The 23,241-nt window shown below is 52.4% G+C and overlaps 2 protein-coding genes across 4 annotated transcripts in view; one reads left to right on the plus strand and one right to left on the minus strand.

Moving 5' to 3' along the window:
* Positions 1-2,015: 2,015 nt before the first annotated feature.
* TMEM130 (transmembrane protein 130) lies at positions 2,016-17,810 on the minus strand (the record flags this gene model as incomplete). Of its 3 annotated transcripts, none has more annotated exons than XM_082856142.1 (8): positions 2,016-2,204; positions 2,660-2,772; positions 4,743-4,945; positions 6,406-6,490; positions 7,215-7,381; positions 10,584-10,743; positions 12,030-12,335; positions 17,708-17,810. In XM_082856142.1, the coding sequence occupies 8 exons, from the start codon at positions 17,790-17,792 to the stop codon at positions 2,016-2,018; spliced, it is 1,308 nt and encodes a 435-aa protein (XP_082712268.1). The 3 variants fall into 3 exon arrangements, with proteins under 3 accessions (XP_082712268.1, XP_082712266.1, XP_082712267.1); XM_082856140.1 differs by having other exon boundaries at positions 2,016-2,168; positions 17,708-17,792; XM_082856141.1 differs by lacking the exon at positions 12,030-12,335 and having other exon boundaries at positions 2,016-2,168; positions 17,708-17,792.
* A 5,094-nt stretch (positions 17,811-22,904) lies between these two features.
* Positions 22,905-23,241, plus strand: part of TRRAP (transformation/transcription domain associated protein) — a 110,993-nt gene continuing 110,656 nt past the window's right edge. The window contains exon 1 of the mRNA XM_082857877.1: positions 22,905-22,956. The gene's annotated coding sequence lies outside the window, so the exon portion shown is untranslated. The remainder of the gene's footprint in view (positions 22,957-23,241) is intronic.

The following is a 23,241-nucleotide window of genomic DNA, read 5'->3' on the forward strand; positions in this document are numbered from 1 at the left end:
TAAATGACTTTGCTCCTTGAAAGTGGGGCCTCCAGGGTGGCACAGCAGGGGTGGGGTTAGGGTCTATTCACATCTATGTCCAGCTCCTCAAATCTTGGGGCACACCCGCTGGGTGCTGGGTGGTGGGGGCGACAGGAGAGCAGAGGCAATTAAGAAAAAATCCTGAACCACTTATAGAAGAAAAAGAGCTCAGGAAGGGTGTAGACTCAGAGCCTTGCAAGTCGAAGTGAGGTCCTGGGACCGGCAGCATCAGTAGCATCTGGAATCTCGTTAGAAATGCAGAATCCCAGGGCCCATTCCAGACACCCTGCGTGAAGGTATGTCATTTAACAAGACCTCCAGTGACTCATCACATCCAAGTTCAAGAAGCCCTGCTGGAGATGGGAGGTTCTCACACTTGATGCACCAGGGCTGCCCCCTCCCCGGGAGCTGATTCACGTGTGGCATGGGGCCCAGGGATCTGCATTTCCAAGTTCCCAGGTATGCCCTACATCCCCCTCTGAGCAGGAGTCCACCCCAGAGTCTCAGACTTGGCTGCACATTGGAGTCACCTGGGGCGCCCTCAGGAGCCAGACTGTCTGTGATGCAGCCTAAGAGGCAGTTTGAGAACCACTGACCCAAACCACTGACCCAGACCTGAGGTCGTAGCCAGCGGCTCCATCCAGGGCACTTGCCAGAGAACACGACGGGACGTTCCGCTTCATCCAAGAAATGCTCTTGCTGCTTGCAAGGCCCAAACATCCACGCACGGAAAAGAAAGAGACTCGGGCCACCTGGCATATGCTTGCTATACTCAGAGCACACAAGCTTTATTCGGCAATAATGGCAGTATTTCATGAGTAGGAGCTGCACGACAGTGGGAAACGCTGTTTTCAGCACAAAGTCTGAGAGCAAACAATGACAGCAACGAAGCTCAGCCCCCACGGCCCTGCCTCCCCTCCCCAGGCAGGCCCAGGTTGCTCCCTAATCCTGCACAGTTCGATGGGGGCCTAATCGTGGTCTCCCTCTGCACCCATAACACACACTCTGCACATCCTCTGCCTCCCCCAGGCTGCTGGGCCAACAAAGAAAGAGGAGTGGGCTGGTCCCCCGCCCCGGGTTCCATCCAGTCCTGCCTCTTCCTTCTCAAGGCCACCCTGGGAGCAGCTGGGGGGGCAAGAACACTGTCCCCTCCCCCTCCGGGTACCCAAGTCCCCGTGGCTTGACTCTTTTTTGGCTGCAAAGCCTTTTCCTCAATGAAAGTTTAACATGGACTCAATAAAAGAAGGTGCTATTTATAAAGCACTTTGCACTCACAAAGCATTAGCCCTGCCCCCACCCAACCCCCAGCAAGCAGAGAGGGAACAGGGTGTCCTTAGAAAGGGACCCAGTAGCCACAGGGACAGCACACAAAGGGAGGAGCCAGGCCCAGGAGCTGTCAGGGCCATGAGGGAAAGGTCAGATTTCATTTTAGTGCTGATTCAGGGTACATCCCAGCAACCACCTAACTGATACAGAGGAAATCATCTGAAATGTCTGTGTGGCGTGTGTGCACGCTTGTCTCTGTATGTATGACCTTTTGTGATGCAGCCTTAAATTATCCATTTGTGACCTTCCTTCCAGCTCTCTGACCTGGGCAGGGCTGCCTGGGGGAGGGAACTGTGAACCCAAGATAGACAGCAAATGTGCCAATAGGGGAGGAATGGACGAGGAGTAGCCAGGCACACTTAGGAGAGAACAAGGACCACGTCTGGTGTTGCAGCCCCACTTGAGGCCTCTTCAAAGCCAAGGAGTGGGACTGACTGAGAGGGGCTTACAACTGTATAGGTGGATGGATGGATGGATGGCTAGGGGGTGTGATGGAGGGGGGCTTGTGGAGGCAGCTGGACTGTAAAAATGGACGGCCGTCCAGGGTGGACAGCCCTGCACGCATGAACCCCTCCTGCTGGGCAGCGTGCACCACCCTGCCCCGCCCTGCCCGAAACTCCCAGTCAGCAGTCAGTTAACGCTGAAACCGGGTCGGGGGCGGGGGGCGCTCACACTGTGTAAGTTTTGACAGACTTGTAGAGGGGCGGCAGCAGCCCGTGGTTCTCGCGGACAACTTCCAGGTACTCGGATGGCGTCTCCAGCAGGAAGGGCCCACAGCACATCTGGCAGCAGCACCTGACCCCAGTGGGCGGCTCCGGGTTCTTGTCAGACATGGGGGAAAAGTCAAAATCAGCCACCTATGGTGAACAAAACCCCACTGGTCAATCACCCGCCCGCCCACTGGGAGTCCCATTAGGTGGCCTTAGGAGCTCAGCTGCCTGGCTAGGTGGCCTGGAGCTCAGCTGCCTGCTGGCAGCGTGCACAGAAACACCTTTCTGGAGCCACGCGGTGCTCCCCTGTGCCTTTGGCTTTTCTGCTCTGTGGGTCTTTCCTGCTTTCGGTTGCCCTCTCCCTTACCAGCTCATGGGCACGGCTGCCAAGCAAAGGGCTAGCATAGAAGGAGGTAAGTCACATTGGCAAGCAGCTAAATCATCCATCGGGCCCCATCTTGGGCACATTACCCCCAGCCTCAGGGCCTTGCTCTGACATCCAGACCACCTCCAGGCTCCCTGGTCTAGCCCCCCCTGCCCTCTCCGCATATCCTCTCCTGTCAGGGCCCAGGAGTCCAGCCCCCACCCCACCAAGCACCCACCTCCACCATGTCCTTCTGATGAGCGGCATTCCGCAGGGTCATGTACATGATGAAGGCCAGCATCATGGTGATGAGTGTGGCACACGGGAAAGCGAAGACAGCAGGCTGGATGCCTGGGAGTGAGACAGGCTAAAGTCACGAGCCTGGGTAGTTGGTGCTGAATACTAGCCTTCAGGAGGAGATGACACAGGGGAGAGAACACAGCCCACCAGAGCTTTTCTCCTCCTCGTGTTCATGCATCCCAACCAGGCAACCCCAACAGGCAAATCCAGGATTTCACAAAAACCAAGCTGGGGTATGTGAGGGTTTTCAAGTTTTACTTGAGAGTGACTTTCAAGGGGTGCAACTAAATTTCCCACCAGAGCGTGGACTGCTCCCAATGAGCAGCATGAGACAGGGTGATGACGTACAACTTCCGAGCCTATGCCACGAAAGACCTAGCAGCTTCCTCCTTGGTCTCTCTTGGGTGACTTGCACTGGGGAAGGAAAGCCAAGTTGTGAGGACACCCAAACAGCCCTGTGACCTCTGGCAGCTCTGGGCTCACTCCCTTATCCTGTTACCAAGAAGCAGCATGGCAGAGCAGGAAGAGCCCAGGGGGTCTTGGGTTCGAATCCTGGTTCTGACCAGTGACCTGATGGCAATACTGACCCACAAGGCTGCCACGGGAATGCAACCAGGTGAGGCAGGTGCAGGGCAGGCGATCAGCAAGTGTGGGTTCCTTCTCCCTACTCCCCCACCCTCCTCCTGGTAGAGCCACCGCCATACGCCATGAGGATCTGTCTCTCAAGAAAAGGCGGCATTGACTACCTGTAGTGCTGTCTTTCTCTGCAGAATTCAGAGGGATCCCAGACACTCAGTGTCCAGGAGATGTTGGGGGAAGTGGGGCCCAAGGCCGCCGATGATGCCAACAGGTCACAGAGTCTGCCTGGCCCACAACATCAGCCGGGGCCAGGAGCGGAGAGTGGTGTCTGCTCAGGGTCTCAGAGGGACAGGAAAGACTGGAGGGGGCAGTGACAGCATCTGGTGCACTTACAGGGCCAACCTCGGGGATGAGTGCAGCTGGCGGGGTGTCCCCTTTTGTTCTGTATGGCATGGAACCTGGCTGGGCATCTGAAAGACCATCCCTAGGGTTCTGGGATCCTACTTCCTCCTCTACATAAGAAAGTTCTTTTCTGGGGTCACAGAACAGGCCCCCCCCAGAAATGAAGGGTAGGACCTGATGCTGTCATCAGCCAATCCTGTGGCTGTAAGCCAGTGGCAGGACCTCAAGATGTGTTTGGGAAAGGGTATTCCAGGGACGATGGTTGGGCACCCTTATGAACGAGAGAGACTGTACTGCACACTTTCTGAGCTGCCTACCCTCCCTGGGAGACTCACAACAGCCCTGTGAGTCCAGCACCGTCACCGTTGGAGATGCCTGTTTTAGTGGCAGCAACAGCGCCGAGATGGAGGTGATGGGGTGGCGGTGATAGCAGCGAAGGAGGGAGGGTTTGTGTTGGGGACAAGTGTGGCAGTGGTTAACGTATGGAGAGACACTGACCACTGTCAGTGGTGGTGGCAACAGGAGAGCTGAAGTTGGGATGATGCTGGGGTAGCACGGGATGGATGGTGTTGGTCCAAATGGTCGGTGCAGGGGCTGGTGGCAGGGGTGTTAACGGCAGTGCTGATCGTGGTAAGGGTGGTCGCAACGGCAGCGCCGTCTCTGGCTATTGAAGATGCTAGAAGAACTGTCTGTAGCATGTGGTGATGGTGGCAGTGGCGCTGGGCAAGTTAGCCGGCAGTAGCTGAGCTGTCTGTCGTTACTGCTAGTGGTGCTGGTGTGGAGGGTGGTGGTGGTGGAACTGAGGGGTTCTGGTAGTGGGGGCTAGAGCAGTTGTTGGTGGCACTACAGAGCTTCTAGTGCTGCGGGTGGTCAGTCAGTGGCGTTGGTTGGGGACCGTAGGGTTATTGATGATGCTTGTGTTGTTGGGACTGATGTTGATGGCTGTTGGTGGAGCTGGCTGGTGGCAGCACACTGGCGGGGGTGGCAGGGTTGACTGGTTTTTGCTGCCTCTGTAAGAGCAGAGGCGAAGTGTCACTTACTGGAGGGCCAGACCTGGATCTTGTGGTACTGATGCGTCTTGCTGATAATGTTCTCGGCCTGGATGCTGAAGCAATAGTCCCCAGGATCCCTGAAGATGTGGGTCAGGTTGTAAGCCGTGCTGCCCACTGACACAGGGTGGCATTCCCCTTCCCCCAGCGGGAGGCACTCGGGCTTAAGACGCCAGCACACGTTCAGAGGGGGGCTGCAGGGAAATGGGGGCATTTTTTAGCAATGGCTCAGCAAGGAGTGTGAGCATACACTAAGTCCAGGAAAGCCCAGGCAGTCATGAACTTCAGTGTCCTTTCCAGGACAGAACACCCAGCTTCCCTGGCCTCCAGGGAACAAAACGGTACATAAGAGATGGCTCGGGACTCTGAGGGGGGTCAGTGAGGCAAACAGGGACATACACAGACTGCTGAAGGAGGCAGAATGAGTGCCCCAGTGACGCACTTGGTGCACTGTGGAAGCACAGGGGACGGAGGAGCGTGTTCTTTTTTTTTTTTTTTTTTTCATCAATTATTCTAAGTTTATTTCAAGTTACAAATAATTGATTTTTTTGGACTGATTTAGAACTAACCATTCTGTTTTATAATAATTCCAGTGTATTTTTTCTGTACTTATATTCCCAGAAATAAATTGCACAAGTTGTTCTGTAGTTTGTAGTTTATGTAACTGTTAAAGTAGAAAGTTGAACAGACTTTGAGTGATACCTAATGGAGCGTGTTCTTAATGAGGAAGTCAGGGAAGGCTTCCTGGAGGAGGTGGCATTTGAGTAGGCCCTAAAAGGATAAGTCGGCTTTTGACAGGTTTGAAGGGGTGAGGGCATTCCAAACTATCCACCTGCCACAGCACAGGCTCAGAATCTGGAAAATGCAGGTCTATAAAAAGAATTCCAAGTGAGCATTCCTATCTCACACGACCTAGACCAGAGTAAAACACACACTCATGCCACTTCAACCATCAGGTCTACCAAGCACAAGTAGTTTCCCCCTCTGCTCTCTAAGTACTGAGTTCTTATCTCCAAAGCCCCCTGAAAGCGTCAGGAGCCACCTCCAGCCCCTTGGCTTGTCTTCCTCCTTCCTTGGCTCCTTTGCCCACTCCCAGTCTAGCCTCATTTCCCCCTGACGTGTCCCCTTGTCGGGGGATTGGGTGGGGTTGGTCTTCCCCACTAGAGTCCTTGGAGGGCTGGGCCCTGACCACTATTTTTCTGCAGCCCCGTCCATCCCAGTGGCCCCAGAGAGGGGCTCCCTTGTGGGGAGAACACACCCAGCATCTCCTCATCTCATCACTTACTACAAACTCAGCTTGATGGTGTTCGTGGCAGGAGCTGAGCCAGGTCCTACCCAAGATGGCCTGCTTTCCAGGGTGCTGGAAAGCAGGCCCAAGTCACATCCGGGTCTTTTCACAGGAGTGGTCGCTCACCTGCCTCTGCCTTGATGCCCATGTTGCCGACAGCCCCAAAAGGCCACTGCTCCCTCCTCTGGACCCTGAGAATGGAGCCATGCCTGTGACTCTCCCGTGGCACAGTCAAGGGTGGCATCATCCCTCCGTGAGCTCCTTAACTTGGGTCCCCTCAGGGATGGAGCAGAAGGTCAGGAGCCTCGGAAGGGGAGTGCGGGCAGGACCACAGGTCATGTGCAGTGTGCTCTGGGCTTCACTCACCTCCCCAGGAAGTTCAAGGTCACTATCATCTTTTGGAAGGTCTGAATTAGGGTAGGCCCCAAGACCTGGATGCCTCGAAGGGTTTCTGAAAGGCAGAGAAGACCTCATTACATCTGGTGGCTGACGACAGCTGTATCAGGGCTCGTGGAGTCCCGAGGCTGTGTGACCGTCACCCCGTCCTCCTCCTGGCCCTCCCCAAGGGCAGGTCACAGGTCACATCCAGGGCATACCCGGGTCCCGCCTCCCTGTCAGCAGCAGGTGCTGGGGCCAGCTTTGAGTGCGGGAGCCGGAGGAAGCAAGCAGGGCGCTGGTGAGCAGGACCTGGGGCTGACTTAGGGTACCACCGCCTCCCCGCATCATCGGTTCCATGTGTGTGTGGGGGGAAGCAGCACCCCATTAGCACGACCGAGAAACCTGCTGCAGCTGCCCCAGCACCCCCTCTTGCCAAAGCCAGGTCTGGCTGTTCCCTCCCTGTGCAGCTGGCTGAGGCTGTCCCAGCCCCGACAGGACGGTCCTTGACGGGAGGCAGATGTAGCCGGGAACGAGGAGTATCACAGCAGTGTCTGGGCTCTGCCACCTGGTGGCCCCCTGACCTCCTCCATGGCCTGCAGTGCCCTCTTGGAAGCGGGGAATGACAGACCCACTCAGAGGGCTGCCAGGGGAACAGAAGAGAGGCTGTGCATCCGAGCTCAGCCCAGTGCCCAGCTGGAGCCACCCTGATCTGCAAGTGACCCAGCCCTGGAAGGAGTGGTACCCAGGGCTCCCTGATGGGCCAAATGCTCAACCCACACCAACCCCCAGAGACTCACCCTGCAGCTTCAGCGAGGCGGAGAAGTCGCCCGTCTTCTGCAGAACGCCCTTCCCGACGTCCGGTGTTGCCTGCTCCCACTCCGCCACAACCTTGACCTTCACAGTGAAGGATCCAACGATGGAATAGTTATAATAGACTGTAGCGTCTTTGGTCACCATCTGGGTGCTATAAGGTGACAGGGAGGAGATGACAGAAGTGACTCACGTGCCCTCTTAGAGTGGTTGTACAGTGACACATTCAGACCAACGCCTTGCAAGCAAAAACATCATCCCAGCATCAGTCTCCAGAGCCAGCCAGGGCATGAGGTCAGCTGTACCTGGTAGAGTGGCTGCTGGTTGTCTTTGTATTTGTAAGTTACAGGTAGGAGAACTCCTAGCAACAGGTGCCTGTCACCTGCCAGGAAGTGCTCTGCACCCCGAGCCAGGAAACTGGGAAAGGCTGTGTGTTAGACAAGGACAATCTGGGGAGGGGAGAAGTATGAACTCTGGAGTTAAGACACATCTGGCTTTAAATCTCAGCTCCAGATTTCCTATTTACTTAACTCTAAGCCTTACTTTTCTCATCTGAAAAACAGGAAGAGTCATACCTCCATCACAGGTTATGATATAACATATCATACATATGATATAACATAACATCATGCTTTTTCCCTACAATTACCTGAATCACTTCAAAAGGAATTCTAGGGCTTCCCTGGTGGCACAGCCGTTGGGAGTCCGCCTGCCGATGCAGGGGACGTGGGTTCGTGCCCCGGTCCGGGAGGATCCAGCATGCCGCGGAGCGGCTGGGCCCGTGAGCCATGGCCGCTGGGCCTGCGTGTCCGGAGCCTGTGCTCCGCAGTGGGAGAGGCCACGGTGGTGAGAGGCCCACGTACCGCAAAAAAAAAAAAAAGGAATTCTAGTAACAATAAAATATTTTTGTTGATTTGTTGATGCTCTTTATATATGAAGTTTATCAAACCTTTACCTATTACTTATCTTCCAAATATTTTCTCCCAGTTTAACCTTTATCCTTTGGTTTGATTTACTTCTTCCATTTCAAATTTTAAATCTGATGATGCCAAATTTAGCATTTTTTCCATTCTAGTTTCTGCCTTTTATTTACAGAAATGCCTTCCCCACTGCCAAACTATCCAATCTCAGGGGATCATCTACATCCCAATCTAGTCCTGGTTCATTATGTTTACTATTTTAAATCTATCTGGAATAGCTTTTGTTAGGGATTAGATTATTTTTCTCCCAAACAGTTAACCAGCTACCCTAGTATCATTTATCAAACAATCTATCCTTATTCACTGGCTGGAAATAACATTGTTATCATACACTACATGTGTATATAAACTTAGGGTTTTTTTCTGCTTTTTCTATTCTGTTCCATTGAGCTGCCTTTTCTTGCTGAAAATTATTTGTAGCTTTCTAAATACATTTATGTATGTATTTCTAGCCCCTTTCCCCATCACCATTCATCATCATTCTGCTTTTCTGATCATTTCTCTTTCTTCTTACAATATTGAGAAATTCTCTCATCATTTTTCAAGTCTTTTTAAGGTTCTCAGTACAATCTATGATTTTATTCACATAAATACTACAATTTTAGGCTAAGTTTATTCTGTCCATTTTTATAAATATTATGAAAGATTTTTTCGACTGCCATTATATGGAGAAGCTAAGAATCTTTGTTTTATAACCAGCCACATTATTAAAATCTTTTTAGTTCTAAGATTTTTCAGTTGAGTCTTTTCCAGGTAAACAGTACTGTCATCTGTGTACAATGACTTTTGTCTCCTCCTTTACATTTATATTTCACTTACTTTTCTTATTTTATTTCATTGCCTAGTCAAAAATGTTCAATTGCAATAGAAATAGTGAATAGGGAATTCCCTGGTGGTCCAGTGGTTGGGACTCTTCACTTTCACTGCCAAGGGCCTGGGTTCGACCCCTGATTGGGGAACTAAGATCCTGCAGGCTGCAGCGCAAGCAAAGAAAAAAACAAAAGAGAAAGAAATAGTGAATATAACTTTCTTTAACGTGAAAATAAATGCCCCTAATAAATATGGAGGCTGTGCCCTGGTTTGAGACAAATATTCTTTATGTTATAAAACCATATATATACATGTATATATAAGCGTATATGTGTATTTGTATACATGTATGTATATATGTATGTATATACATTATGTGTATATGTGACGTATATGTATATATGTATGTGCACATATGCGTAAAACTGTGTATTTATACACAAAATTTAGATGAACTGTAAAATCTTTGTCATGTTCCAAAAATTATTCTTATTGGGATTTTTATTGGGTTTGCATTAAACTTAAAGAATTACTGGGGGGAAACGGACATCTTTACAATATTAAGACTCACCATCCCGGACATGGTGTTCATACCCATTTACTCAAATCTTTTCTACTTCTGCAGGTGGGAGAGGGATGGATTGGGAGTTCGGGATTAGCAGATGCAAACTATTATATATATTATGGATAAACAACAAGGTCCTACTGTATAGCACAGGGAACTATATTCAATGTCCTGTGATAAACCATAATGGAAAAGAATATATAGGGCTTCCCTGGTGGCGCAGTGGTTGAGAGTCCGCCTGCCAATGCAGGGGACACGGGTTCATGCCCCGGTCCGGGAAGATCCCACATGCCGCGGAGCAGCTAGGCCCGTGAGCCATGGCTGCTGAGCCTGCGCGTCCAGAGCCTGTGCTCTACAACGGGAGAGGCCACAGCAGTGAGAGGCCCGTGTACCGAAAAAAAAAAAAAAAAAAAAGAATATATATATGTATATATGTACATAGCTGAATCACTTTGCTGTACAGCAGAAATTAACACAACATTGTAAATTAACTATACTTCAATGAAACAAATTAAAAAAACAAATCTTTGCTACTTCTCAGTAGCTCTGTAGCTTTCTTCACACAGGATCTTGCCCATTTCCAGGTATGCCTGGCCGGCCCCTACTTCCCGAGCTGCCTCCCACAGTTGGCTTGTCTGGAGAGGAGGTGTAAGGAGAATGAAGCTGGAACACCTGAATTCTACCATGTGAGTATAACAGCATGTGTCATTGGCTGGCCAGGTCCCTCCAGAGTCAAACAGAGAAAAATATACCTACCTTGACCAGCCTTAAAGGGCTGTTTTGGGCACCAATGACCCCTCTACTAGGTTGCAGGCACCATTACTGGCTCACACTGGTCCCTGTGGACCCCGAGCTTGGCACAGAGCAGGTGTACAAGGCACGTTTGGAGTGAGAGAGAGTGAGAAGGTGAAGATGGGAGAGTACAGAGCACCCCGCCTGGGACGACAGGGCCACCAGCCATGAGCCAAGACTTTGGGGCATCAAGGGGGATAAGGACATACCCGTCTCCGAAGTCCCAGCTGTAGAGAAACGAGGCGGTCTTGAAGAAGTTGCTGGGGTCGTGGAGGAGGAAGGAAACTTTAAGGACTGTCTTGGTGAGGTAGGAGCTGGGCCAGGGCAGGGAGGTGTTCTGGGTGACAACGAGGTTCCCCACGAGGAACTCTGGGACAGAGACCACAGGAGGGTGAGTCCACTGAAGTGGAGGAGGGCAGAGCCACATGCCAGTTGGCAGGGCAGCCTCTCCCCCACCCGACCTCCTGGCTGTCACAGCCAGGTGGTGGCAAGAGGGGACCCTGCAGGTCACCGAACACAGAGGCATATGCCCCCTCCGTGGACGCTGGTGAAGACTCACTTCATGTGTTACATGCATAGCTCTGCTCCTGAACCCCTTTCACCAAGACCCTGAACTTTCTGGCACAAAAGATGCCCAGGACAAGAAGGAAATGCACAGGCTTTGAAAGCAACTCTTGGGAAATATTTCAAAGTATTAGATGAGCCTAGAAAAAATGAGCAGTTCTACTGACCGCAGGTCCACACCCCATGTGCCGGGCTGGGTGAGGAACACCATTCCATGCTGCCTCCTCTAAAAAAAAAAATTGAAAGCTGATTTTTTAAGCAGAAAGTGAGGTGTGCTCAATAAAGCTCATTTGGAAATTGCTGAGAAGTGGAATGAAAAGAAAAGAAACTGCTTATCACGCAAACACAAGCATTGTTGATGTTTTGAAGAATTGCAAAATATACGTGTGTACATATTTAAGGTATACACATATTAAACACAGTTGATCAAATTGGTTATAGAATTTTGTTTTGATTTTTTAAATTTTACAACCGTGAGTACTCCCCCAGGCTACAACAAACTCTTTGTAAAGGTCATTATTATTCATTATACAAATTGTGTCAGTATACTTAGCCAGTCCCCTTATGGTTGCATACTTAGCTTGTTTCTATTTTCTTCTGTTATTATAAAAACTGTGATGAACATCTTCGTGCATAAACCATTACCCAAATGGAGGTTTATTTCCTGAAGATAAGTTCTTTAATAGACTGTAAACTCCAAGAAAGCAGGGACTTCTTGGAAACAGAGAGAAGGGAGGGGAGGGAGGGAGGGAGGGAGGAAGGAAGGGAGGAGAAGGGGGAGAGACAGAGAGAAAGAGAGGAGAGAGGGAGAGAGAGCGAGAGAGAAGGAGAAAGAAGAGGCCAAAGACTAAAATAATTTATAACCATTGATACATATGTATCAGCTGCTCTCCAAAAGGTTGTATTAATTTACACCCGAGTAGCGATATGTACTTTAAGTGTCCATTTCAGCACAACCCTGCCAGCAGTGCATATTACCGTTTTCTGATCCTTTGTTAACTGACAGCAGCGAAGGAACCATGGGTCTAATCTGCATTTATGTGATTACCAGCCAGGAGTCTGAAGACAAATGAAGTAGGAAAGGTCCTCACCTGTAATGGGGAGGACAAGGACGCTCCTGGCCACAGGCTGGCACATCCCGCAGTCAGCGGCGGTGACCCAGACGGAGACCGGGAAGTCCCCGGGCACGTTCCCCACGACGCGGATGGTGGAGCTGAAAGCCTCATCTGTCTTCCCCGTGAGCAGCAATGGGGTGTGAATCCAGCGGAAGCGGTAAAGGCGGGTGCTGGCGGGCAGGACCAGGCTGCCATTGTCATCGGCCACCAGGCTGGCCGTGATGGTCACCTCTGCCCCCGTGGTGGCAGGGCCATCGGGGGTGAGGTGAAGTTCATACACGCCTAGGAACCCAGAAACGAAGACCGCGTTTCACGAAGGGGCGTGGCCAGGAAACCCACCGCCACCCTCTGGGCCGGCTTCTGTGAGTCTCTTTTACAGGTGGAGAAATTGGGGCCCAGGCAGGTCAAGTGACCCACCCAAGGGTCATACGATTAGTTCATTGCCCAGCTGGGATTCAAACCCAGGCCCAACTGACTCCAAATCCCACACCCTTTCCCGTGTCTCCAGTTTGTTTTGTTTTTTCATGCCAGCCAAGCAGGGCCTTACAGAGCATGTGTATGCTGACCTGGCCCGGCTTCTTAGCCATTAAAATGATGGCCAGTGCATGTCACAGGAGGAGCCACCGCAGCTGATGCCAAGAAATGCCCCCCATCGCCCACTCTTTTGGATTAACCTTTACATGTGAAACAAAATTCCAGCTGGAAACACAAAGCTGAGTCTGGACCCTGTTAAGGCCTAATACCTTGATGGTGGTAGGCCAGCCTTGGGAGGAAGGGCCACTGTGATCCAAGCCAAGCCCCCTTCTCTTTGGTCTCAGTTTGTAAATCTGTAAGGTGAGAGTTTCTAGATCTGAGCTGTCCAATATGGTAGCCACGTGTGGCTCCTTAAACGTCAATTAAAGTGAAACAAACTTAAAACCCACTTTTTCGGTTGCGCTGGCGCATTTCAAGGGCCAGCCACGTGTAGCCAAGGGTCACCACAGTGGACACTGTGGATACAGATCTTCATTATCACGGAAAGTTCCACTGGACTACACTGCTGTAGGGAACCTCCAGGATTCCTGCAGGGGCCAACGCTGGAGCTCTGTGATTCCAGCTGGGTCAACTCCTTGGGGAACCTGAACTGAAATACTGGGGATGCAGCTCTTACAGGGAACCCAGGAATTCGTTTTCTAGGTTGCAAGCAGAGAATAGGGCCTGGAGCACATGGAATGGAGACCAAATAAGAGGCCTTTTCAATAACACTCCCCATCTGACCAACACATTGAAGGTAAGACTAATTGTAATCTGAAAATAGAGAAAGGTATAAAATTTAAAAAAAAATTTTTTAATAATTAGTAACAACCACTTACTATATTGGGTCATTTCCTACTATTCTTTTACATGCTGCTTCCTCTGAGATTATATATTCCATTGCTGTTGCTGTTTTTTCAATTCTGTATCATAGGCATTTTCCTAAGTCATTCTTCACCTGCTTTAGAGAGCTGCAGATTTCATCATACTCAGAAGGTAAGATTTTAAAAATCAGATTTGTTTCCATCATAAAAGTAATACATATGCATAAAGAATAGTAGAAGTGTCCTATTACCCTACCCCCCAAAGACAACAGCTGCTATCATATTGCTGTCCTCCAGCTCTTTCTCATGCACGGAAGTTTTAAATGTAGTCAGAATCAGCCTCTGCACACAATTTTGAATTACTTTATTTCTACCTGACAATACATCAGAAGGATGTCTGCAGTGGCACTAATGTGAACTTCACTATTTGCATGATAATCCCTCAAGCAGGCATATCTTAATTCCCAGAACCCTTCACTCTTGTCAATAGCACTACTGCACGTCTTAGTAAATATTTTCCTGTGATTTGTAATTTTCTTTTTCAGGTGAGACTTCTGAAGGGCCTGAGGTTAGAGAATGTCTAACAGTACACACCTGGGCAGAAGAGGTGATGCAGAAGGAAGGGAGGAGGGCCCCCAAGCCCCCCTCTGCTCATTTTACTCCCTCCCACCCCACTTCCCGGCAACATACACCCCCTCCCTTGGCTTCCAGTACCTCCTAAATGCTGATGGAACCCAGTAACACAGACTTCATTTCTACTGAACAATAATACAATGGCTACTAACCACATGCAATTAAATTTAAATTAATCAAAGTTAATCACTTCAATGTATAATACTAAAATTCCAGTCCATCCATTTGCACTAGAGCCACAATTCAAGCGCTCAACAGCCATAGCTCTCCCGGATAGCACAGATATAGATCATCTCCTCCATCATCTAAAATTGTGTTGGCCACTGATGCTCTAGACCCCCTGGATTTCTCCCCTCCCAAACCTACCATTCTCTTCACCTATCATTCTCTGCCGGGTCAGAGGACCAGCTGTCCCAAGAATCAACCCCTGGGCCTCTGCCGCTAATTCTCCCTCTCCATTACTACCAGCATTGCTTAAGGTAGCACTCAGCCCCATCCGGATGGATTACCGATACATCCTGAATGTGACCCTTGGCCTCCAGTCCTGCCCTAATTTCAGCCACCCCAACAAGCAGCTTCCTGCACAGTTATTCTGATCATGGGCCAGCCTCGGGGTGGAGGGAGACCACATTCACATTTTAGTACATCCATGCTGTAGCTTTAACCCTTTAACACCTGCAGTTCCCCCCAACATGCTCTGTCCTTCCTAGCCTCAGGGCCTTTGCACACACTGTCCCCACTGCTCTTCTTCACCTATCTGTCTGTGGATATAACCTCTTCCAGGAAGCCCTCCCTGACACCCCCCCCCCCCCCACCTCCTCGGCACTCTCCCAACAGCCTGAGCAGACAGTTGTCACAATCTTGGGTTGGGATAAAGGTTTCCTTATCTCCCTCACTGCACTGCAAGCTCCTTGAGGGCAGGGCAGGGGTCATCCCCATCTCCCCCAAGCCTAGCCAGGTGCTTGGCACATAGTAGGGTTTCAACACTATGCTGTGGAGAGGCACCTGGAGAGAAGGGTGTGGCAGAGGGACCAGGCCACATGGCACTGCCCCAGGAAACTCTTCACCCAAGCGCTATGGACTGAGCCCCAACCCGCAGCTGCTGGGGGGACCCAGAAGTACAGGATGTGCTCCCTGCTCTTAGGGGGCTCACGAGAGACCTGCTGGACTCAGCAAAACCGGGAGGTGAGCGAGTGTGTCCTCAACTGCACCCCATTTGCCTTGCGGCGATGTTGCCCGCCCCCACTGGGGACTCTGGCTCCAGCCTTTCCGCTCACCCACGTTACACGTTCCCTGTTGTGAATCCCTTTCCTTGGGGCCGTATTTTGGATTATAAAGTCATTTGGGCTAGCATTGCAAAAGGGACCTGCAGCACCTTAATCCCAAAGAGAGAATTCCAGACACGTAAGTTTCTCCAAGAAAACACAGTATGTATTTTACGCTGAAGGACCTGAGTCCCCAGAGGTCCCCAGGGACTAATGCTACTGCCGGGGACCACAGAGCAATCTGCATTGCCCTAGGCTGAGTCCCTCTGGCTGGGAGGCAGCCTTTGGCCAGGCTGCTGCAGAAAGAGGTGCTTAGAGGAGAGGCCATCTCCTCCCTTCCCTCTCTTGCTCCTGCCCACACCCCCCAGGAGAAGAGCGTGGGCCACAGTGAGGCTGGCAGGTGGCAGGGACATTCAGCTGCATGCTAATGGCCATCCAGCGTCTGCAGCAAGACAGGCGCATGTCAGCACGACGCAGATCCGTTGCCAGGGGAACAGAATCAGGAGGGCAGCCAGCTCAGCCAGGAGGCGGGATGGGGTGGGGGTGGGGAGGGGCTGTGGCTACAGCCAATGTTGCAGCAGACACTGGCCCAGCTCCTGGGAGCGCCCCCCATCCCGATCTGTCCACACGCCAGAGGCTCCAAGGGCACTTTTCTCAGGCTTGTTTTTAAAAAGCAGGTATTTCACAGCCCCCGGGTGATGCTGCCCCTCGTCCTCAGGGCCTAGAAAGCGTCCAGAACATCCAGGCTGAAATGGACTGGGAAGGCTTTGCCACCTGTGGCTGAAGGAACCAAGCCCAGGTTTGGTTACCTACCCATGCAAATCCATCTTTCCAAGTTTGGGAGCCCAGATGACATGGCCTTGGAGTACAGAGCAGCCCAGTCAGGGGCTTAGGGGCGCACACAGGTGCCCCAGTGACCCAGAGCTGAAAGGGCCAAAGCAAAAAGTGAAGTGACAGCAGCCACAAAGTTTGACCCGTGGAAGAATGTCCACCAGCAGGCTCCCTGGGCTTCCACCTGCAGCATGCACATTCTCCCTGACCACACAGCCTGCAGGGCCCCAGAACAGTCTAGAAAAGGGCTACATCAGCCTTTTCTCACTGCACAGGTACACAGCCCAAAACACTTCCCAAGGTACCTCTGAAGTCTGGACAACACAACCTGGAATTAATGAACGGTCCAGGACACGGACTTCTGACTTCAACCCCTGGTGTAGGAAGCATGCCGTGCAGGCGGACCCAGACCCGGGAAGGGTGGAAAGAGCTTCTGAATCTCTCTTTTTCTCCTGTGAGTTTTCCCCAACCCCATTCCCAGCTATTTGGACTGTATCATGGGTGCAGTAGGCCAGGCTGGGAACCACACATGACTTCCAAAGAATTTACCCTCCACACCGTTTTTTTTTTTTGGCAATTTAGGCCGCGTTGATAATTTCTGGACACATGTAAACCTAATGGACAAGAGACCCCATTTCCAGGGGCAAGCAGATGCTCCTGACCAAGCCAATTCCCACAAAATTCCCTTAATTCATCCTTAAGATGCAGGTTTTTTATTTTACCTTGTGGCTTTTATTTCACAAGTTTGCATTAGATCTCTCCTTCTGTCTACCATTCTTTTAAGGTGTGGGGGGGGTCATGAAAATATTGGATAATATTTAACACCCACCCAATAGCTGCCCACATCCCAACTGTCCCCTTAAAACTCTCCACCCTGGGTCCTCTCTTGTCGCCAAAATGGGGCAGAAAAGTGGGTGTTGGCCTTCGGGCGTTGAGGAGGTGGGGATGTTAGAAGCACGATCCGGGGGACACCGGGTAGGACCCAGCGGAACCAGCTCCGGGTCCATTTTGGAAATCACTCCCAGAGAGGAAATGGCAGACCGGCCTCCTGGGCGCTAAAATCGCATACTCCCCGAAGTCAACACAAGCAGGGTAGAAAGCCTCTCTGGATAAGGCCACATTTTAAGGCAAAAACGCTGCTCCGCGGGCAACCTGGCAGCGCTCCCTGGGGGCTGTGGCGAGAAGACCGACCCCGAGCATTCCCAGACTCCCTTCAGCGTCCTCCCCCACCTCCAGCGGCTGCGAGGTTTCCAAACATCGGGATGGATGCGCCGGCCACCGCGCGGTCCCTAAGGCAAGGCCGATCTGGAGGTGGCAGCAGGAACGAGGGCGCGGGGAGCCCCCTCAAGTGCCGGTGACTTCAGGGGAGAGGGGAGAAGGGACAGAGGAGAGGGTTGCGCGGCGCCCGGCAGGCCGTGCTCCGCTCCGCAGCTCGCGGCCTGCGGGGAGGTGGGAGGTGCGCGCAGGGCGCACGGCGCCACCTCCGCAGCCCCGGCTCCCGGCGAGGCCGCCCGCCCGGAACCGCCCCGAGGCCCCGGGCGCGCTGCGGCTCGGGGAGGGCGAGCGGCCGGCTCGCGCAGCGCCTTACCTGCAGCCACCCTAGCCGGGGCCAAGGGCAGGAGGCAGGCCAGCCAGAGGATGCGGCCGAGGCGCGGCCAGAGGGCCGGGGCCATGGCGGCGCTGGGAGCTGCTGGAGCGTGGAGGGCACGCGGCTCGATTCGGCTGCGGCGGCTGCAGCTCGTGGGTCGCACGGCACGGGCTGTGCGGGGAGGTACGGGCGCGGCGCCGGCTCGTCCTCGCCTCGGATCGCTGTGTCTCTGCGCGCCGCCGCCGGCCACAGCCCGCCGCGCCGACCCCGACCCACGTCAGCCGCGCCGCGCCCCCTCCCCGCACCCTCCCTCACTCCGCCGCACGCCGCCTCTCCCCACGATCCTCCACTCTCCCCACGATCCTCCCCTCTCCTCCCCCGTCTCCGCTTCTCCAATCTGCTGCCCCTCCCTCCCTTCCCTCGCCGCGCCCCTCCTCTCCCCTCGACCCCTCCCTTCCCCTCCCCTCCCCGGTCACCGTTCCTCCACTCTGCGCCCCCTCCCCTCCCTGCGTCTGTGCCCGCGTCCGCTGGCTCTGACTCAGCGTCCCTAGAGGAGCGTGCACCAGTGTGAAGCCCAGAGCAGGCCCCTTTGGGCTCTTTCTCCAGGTGGCGTCTCCCCTCATGACGCACACGACTTGGAGATGCGGCTCTTCATTCAAGAAAAGTGTAGCATCTACTGTGTGCAAGGCGCTGGGCAGTGGGCCTAGGAACGTCTTGTGTCCCTCCGGAGGGAAGGGCTTGGGTGCAGGTGCCCAGGTGCAGGCGCTGGGACTGATGCCATTCCTCAGTTTACCCTCTCTGCACCTGCTGTAAAATGGGGTTTGTGGTCATACCTGGGCCCACAGCGACAACGCTGTCACTGAGGGCCTTGGGACACTCAGACAACCAAGATAAGGAGTGACCAGGCTGCTCCTTGGACACTCCCTGGCCTAAGCAGGCGCTTCCATCTGCCATAACGGAACAGAGCATGTCTTTTCTCCTAGAAGGTGGCCGGCCTGGCTGATCTTAAAGACTGGACACCGGCAGCCTGGATCCTGGTCCAGGATCTGCCTCTACTTTATCCTTGGCAAGGGAGCCCACCCAGAGGGGGTGTTGGATGGCTGGTCTCACCTGGCTGGCACTGATGGGACCACAATTGCAGGATGGGCTGCATGGGAGTGAAAGAACTTCTGGGACAGCTGTGAGGTCCCCTGAGAACGGGCCGCACTGGCCCCATTGCCATCTCACTGTGATGGAGGGGAGAACAGATTCGAGTGAGTCCCCTTAGGAAAGTTAAAAGTGCTAGCCACTCCCTGGTGGCATCAGTCACCATTGTGGGGACAAATACCAGGCCTAGGAACCAGGACACTTTGGATTCTGAGAGTTATGTGACCTTGAGAAAGTCACATAACTCTGCTGGTGCCTCAGTTCACTTTTCTTTAAAATAATAATAATGCCCCATGAGACTGTGGTAAGGATAAAACGACTTGACACATAGAAGAGTGCTTGGACATAGTAAGTACTCAGTCAGTGTTGGCTGTCATCCTTAGAACTGCTTAAGGACTTGGGAGAGTTTCACTTGTCCATCAGGAATTGAGAAGAAAATTGTGCTTGAGAAGAAAATAGTATATTAAGATTATAAATTGAGTTTCAAATATTTGACTATTTCACATTTTTCAAAGGTCTGGTTGTTAGTAGTTTTTGTCATGTACTAAATGCATAAATAGAATAATAACATTTATTACGTTTTTTTCATGTGTAACATTATTACATTGAATAACTATACAGTAGCCATAGATGGTCACATCTATGTCACAGAAGCCACCTGCAAGGCCACCCTGAAGCCGATGTTGATGTGACCCTTCTTTGTCTAATTCCCCACAAGTATCACCTCCCCCAGAAACCTTCCTTCTTCTGGGCTCTCACAGCACCTGTCTTGATGTCAATTCTTGTCACTGAAAATCTTTCTAAAGCAGGTTAGTCGGTCTGTTGGCCCTAGCAAAATGGTATAATTGATTTCCCTTTGGTAACAGAAGGGCAGCAGCCCTAGTGTTAATATTCCTACCACAAGTCCTCATTATCTTGCATTGGAAATGTAACTGTGGGAAGTGGGGGCCACTGAGCTGATAACAATCACCCCCGATCAGCTCTGGAGAGGCTTTGGGGGTTAAATTCTATGGTAGTTTGAAGTAGGCAAAAGGGAGTTCAGGGTGATCTCTTTGTTGAATTTACCATGGCTCCAGGCCTAGATCTCAGCTTTACCGGATTTTCTGCTGGAATTTTTCAACCACAGGACACCCAGTCACCCTGTTGAAACCCACAAGAGACCTAGGGAGGATTTGTTAATTCATCACGGGGGAAAGGTTCTTCATAGGGGTGGAGCCCTTAGGGCCAGCCTCCAAGAAGCCCAACAGGTGAGGCAAAGGTAAGCAGGGACTCCAGCACAGCAGGGGACAGGGGAGGGAGGACGGCCTCTTGGTGGCTCTCAGAAGGTCAGACTGAGGCCTCATGCCCTGAACCACTCCATGCAGAGACCACTTGTGCAGACTGCTCGTGCCCACCAGAGTGAATATTTTGAGGCTCCCTGTATTCTTTTTAGTGTTCCAGCTGTTCCTATCCTATGGGTTCATACAGTATGATTACCAAACATTTGTTTATGGGCCGAATTGTGTCCCTTGAGAAATCCATATGTTAAGGCATAATCCCCAAAGTGACTGTATTTGGAGACAGCACCTCTAAAGGGGTAATTAAGGCTAAATGAGGTCATAAGGGTGGGGCCCGAATCCAATAGGACTGGTGTCCTTATAAGAAGAGGAACAGACACCAGAGATCTCTCTCTTGAGAGAGCACAGAGAGGTCATGTGAGCACATAGTGAGATGATGCCACCTATAAGCCAAGAGAAGAGGCCTCAGAATGAAACCTACCTTGGTGGCACCTCGATCTTGAACTTCCCAGTCTCCGGAACTATGAGAAATAAATTTCTGTTGGGTAAGCCACCCAGGCTGTGGTACTTTATAATGGCAGCCTGAGCAGACTAAGACAACACCCAATGGGCAAAAGGAATACATTGGTAAAGAAAGACAGAGGGACTGCCCTCGTGGTCCAGTGGTTAAGACTCTGCATTCCCAATGCAGGGGGCCCGGGTTCAATCCCTGGTCAGGGAACTAGATCCTGCATGCTGCAACTAAAGATCCCGCACGCGGCAACGAAGATACAGCGTGCTGCAACTAAGACCCGGCACGGCCAAATAAATAAATATTAAAAAAAAAAAAGAAAGAAAAGGAGCTTTCTGTCTAGGAGGGAAAAAGATGATAAATGAGTAAATATAATTTCTGATTCTAAGGAAAATTCCAGTATTATGAGAGCTAGTGGTGGGGGGTGGCAGGCAATGGTTTTCTTATATTGGGCCTTAAAAAGGCCTCTCTGAGGAGGTGACATCTGAGCTTATCCGGGATGACAAGGAGCCAGCTTTGTGCCTCTCAGGGAAGAACATTCCAGACAGGAGAATTAGCTACAAAGGTCCTAGGTGGGCAGGAGGCACAGCAAGGCCATTGTGGCTGGAACATGAAAAATGAGGCTGGGAGGTGCACAGGCCCAGGGATTGAGGATAAGTTGAAAAGTCTTTGGAGGGTTTTAAGCAGAGGAGGTGCATGATCTCATTTATCTGATAGAGATGAAGTTGACAGTGTCCCCAACATCTAATTCAGGAGATAGACAAGAAAACAGGCAAAAATCGTAGCAGCATGATGGGTACTTTCGTAGGAGAAGCTAAGGCCATGGGAAAGCATGTGAATTTCACGAATGTTAACCTCCCCGCCCCCCCAACTGTAGGTCTTTATCACATGCAATTAAACGGAAACTTATCAAAGGATTTGTGTACTGCTGCTTTTTTTCTCGACCCCTCCCCCAACAATATTAAATAACCTCGGATGGCACATTGGTTCCAGCCCTTAGATTTTTCAACTTTACCCAATTTTGGACCTCCTAAATTTTGGGGTTGGCGGTGGTAGGAGCAAAGAGGATTTTGCTTGCAGGTGGGCAACTTCTTCCATGGGGGAAGGAGTGTTCTGACCCACTATATTTCTCCTGCGGCAGAAATAAGTGGCACTATATATATCCACTTACAATCTCAGCGCTTCAGCTGAGGCTTGTTCTTGAGTGGCAACATTAAACAAAAGCAAGGAGCATGTCTCTGAACGTATCTTGTAGGAATTGCAAGCTCTATTTATTACCAGGTGTGAAATATATCTGTCTGAGAAGGGAAAACAAAGATTCTGGTGAGTTAGTGATGATGGGGTGGCAGTGGTGCGGTGCGGGGCGAGCAATGGGTAAGTACTGTCAGGAAGGGGCAGGAGGTGGAGCCAGGTCCTGGAGGGGCTGGAGGTAGGTCAGGTTATCACTTTCATGCTCTGTCCATTTACCATGATTACCACGTGTTTCCAGAAACAGCTCATCATTCAACCAGTCTCATAGATGGAGTCTGCAGGTGAGGCCTAACAGGGCCTCCTGGTCCATCCATCACCTCATTTGGGCATCCGGGCCCCACTTTCCCCTCCCTCTCATCATTGCTCTGAGCCAAGGCACCTGCCCTGTCGCGTAGGCGCTGAAAAGCGGTCCACTGCGGTCTAGCCTCGGAGTGATGCAGCTGCAACAAATGACCAAGCCGGCCTCTTCCAGGCAGAACACCTGAGCTCTCCTTTGCTTACAGGGTCTCCGTCTGTCTGCAGCCTTCGCCTTCCCAAAGACCCTCCTTACCTCCTCCCCCTCCCCGGGCTAAGAAGGACCCCAGGGCTCAAGCTGGGGAGAAAACCCCGCCCAGCATGCCACGTTCAGCTCAGGGGTGGCCTCTTCCCGGGCCCGTCCGCCGTCTGCTAAGGAAGCCCCGCGGGTGCCCACCGCCCCGCAGCAGCCCCCAAGCGTCCCTCTCCAGCCTCCTGGCTTCTGCGAGGATACTTAGGGCAGAAAGAGCCGAACCAAAGACGCATGTCACTGCCTGCCCCTCCCTCCCGGCCTGCGGCCCCGCCCACGCGGACAGAGGTTTAAAGGGCCAGGCAGGCGCACCCGGGCGTGACGCCTCTCCCCACTCCCGCCGCCCGCCCAGGCCGCACCCACTTGGAGGCGGCGCGCCGGGGCCTATTCCTCCGGCGGCGGGCGCGGCCGCTTTAAGCGGGGGCGGGACTGCGTGCTGCGGCGCGACAGCGGCGGCTGCTGAGAGGGCTTAGGTGGGGTCGCGGGCTGGGGCTGCAGGAAGCCGGCCGCCGATGTCGGGGTAAGTGTGGGCAGGCGCGGTACGGCGGCGGAACGGCCTCGGGAGGTGCGCGCGGCGGCCCCAACGGGTGCGGCGGGGCCCGGGCGTGGGGAGGCCTCTGCGGCGCCGCGGTCAGCGGAGCGATGGAGGGAAGCGCATAGCGATGGAGAGAGGCTCCGAGCAACCCGGGGTCCCTCCGCCCCCCATCGGGGCCCAGTCCGGGTGGCGGGGGCCGGCGGCGGCTCTCAAACCGCCGCCGCTGCTGCCTGGGCTGGCCGGGGATCGCCGGGAGGCGGAAGGCTAGTG

The sequence above is a fragment of the Leucopleurus acutus genome, assembly GCF_964270905.1.
Source record: "Leucopleurus acutus genome assembly, chromosome: 16".
Classification (NCBI taxonomy): Eukaryota; Metazoa; Chordata; class Mammalia; order Artiodactyla; family Delphinidae; genus Leucopleurus; species Leucopleurus acutus.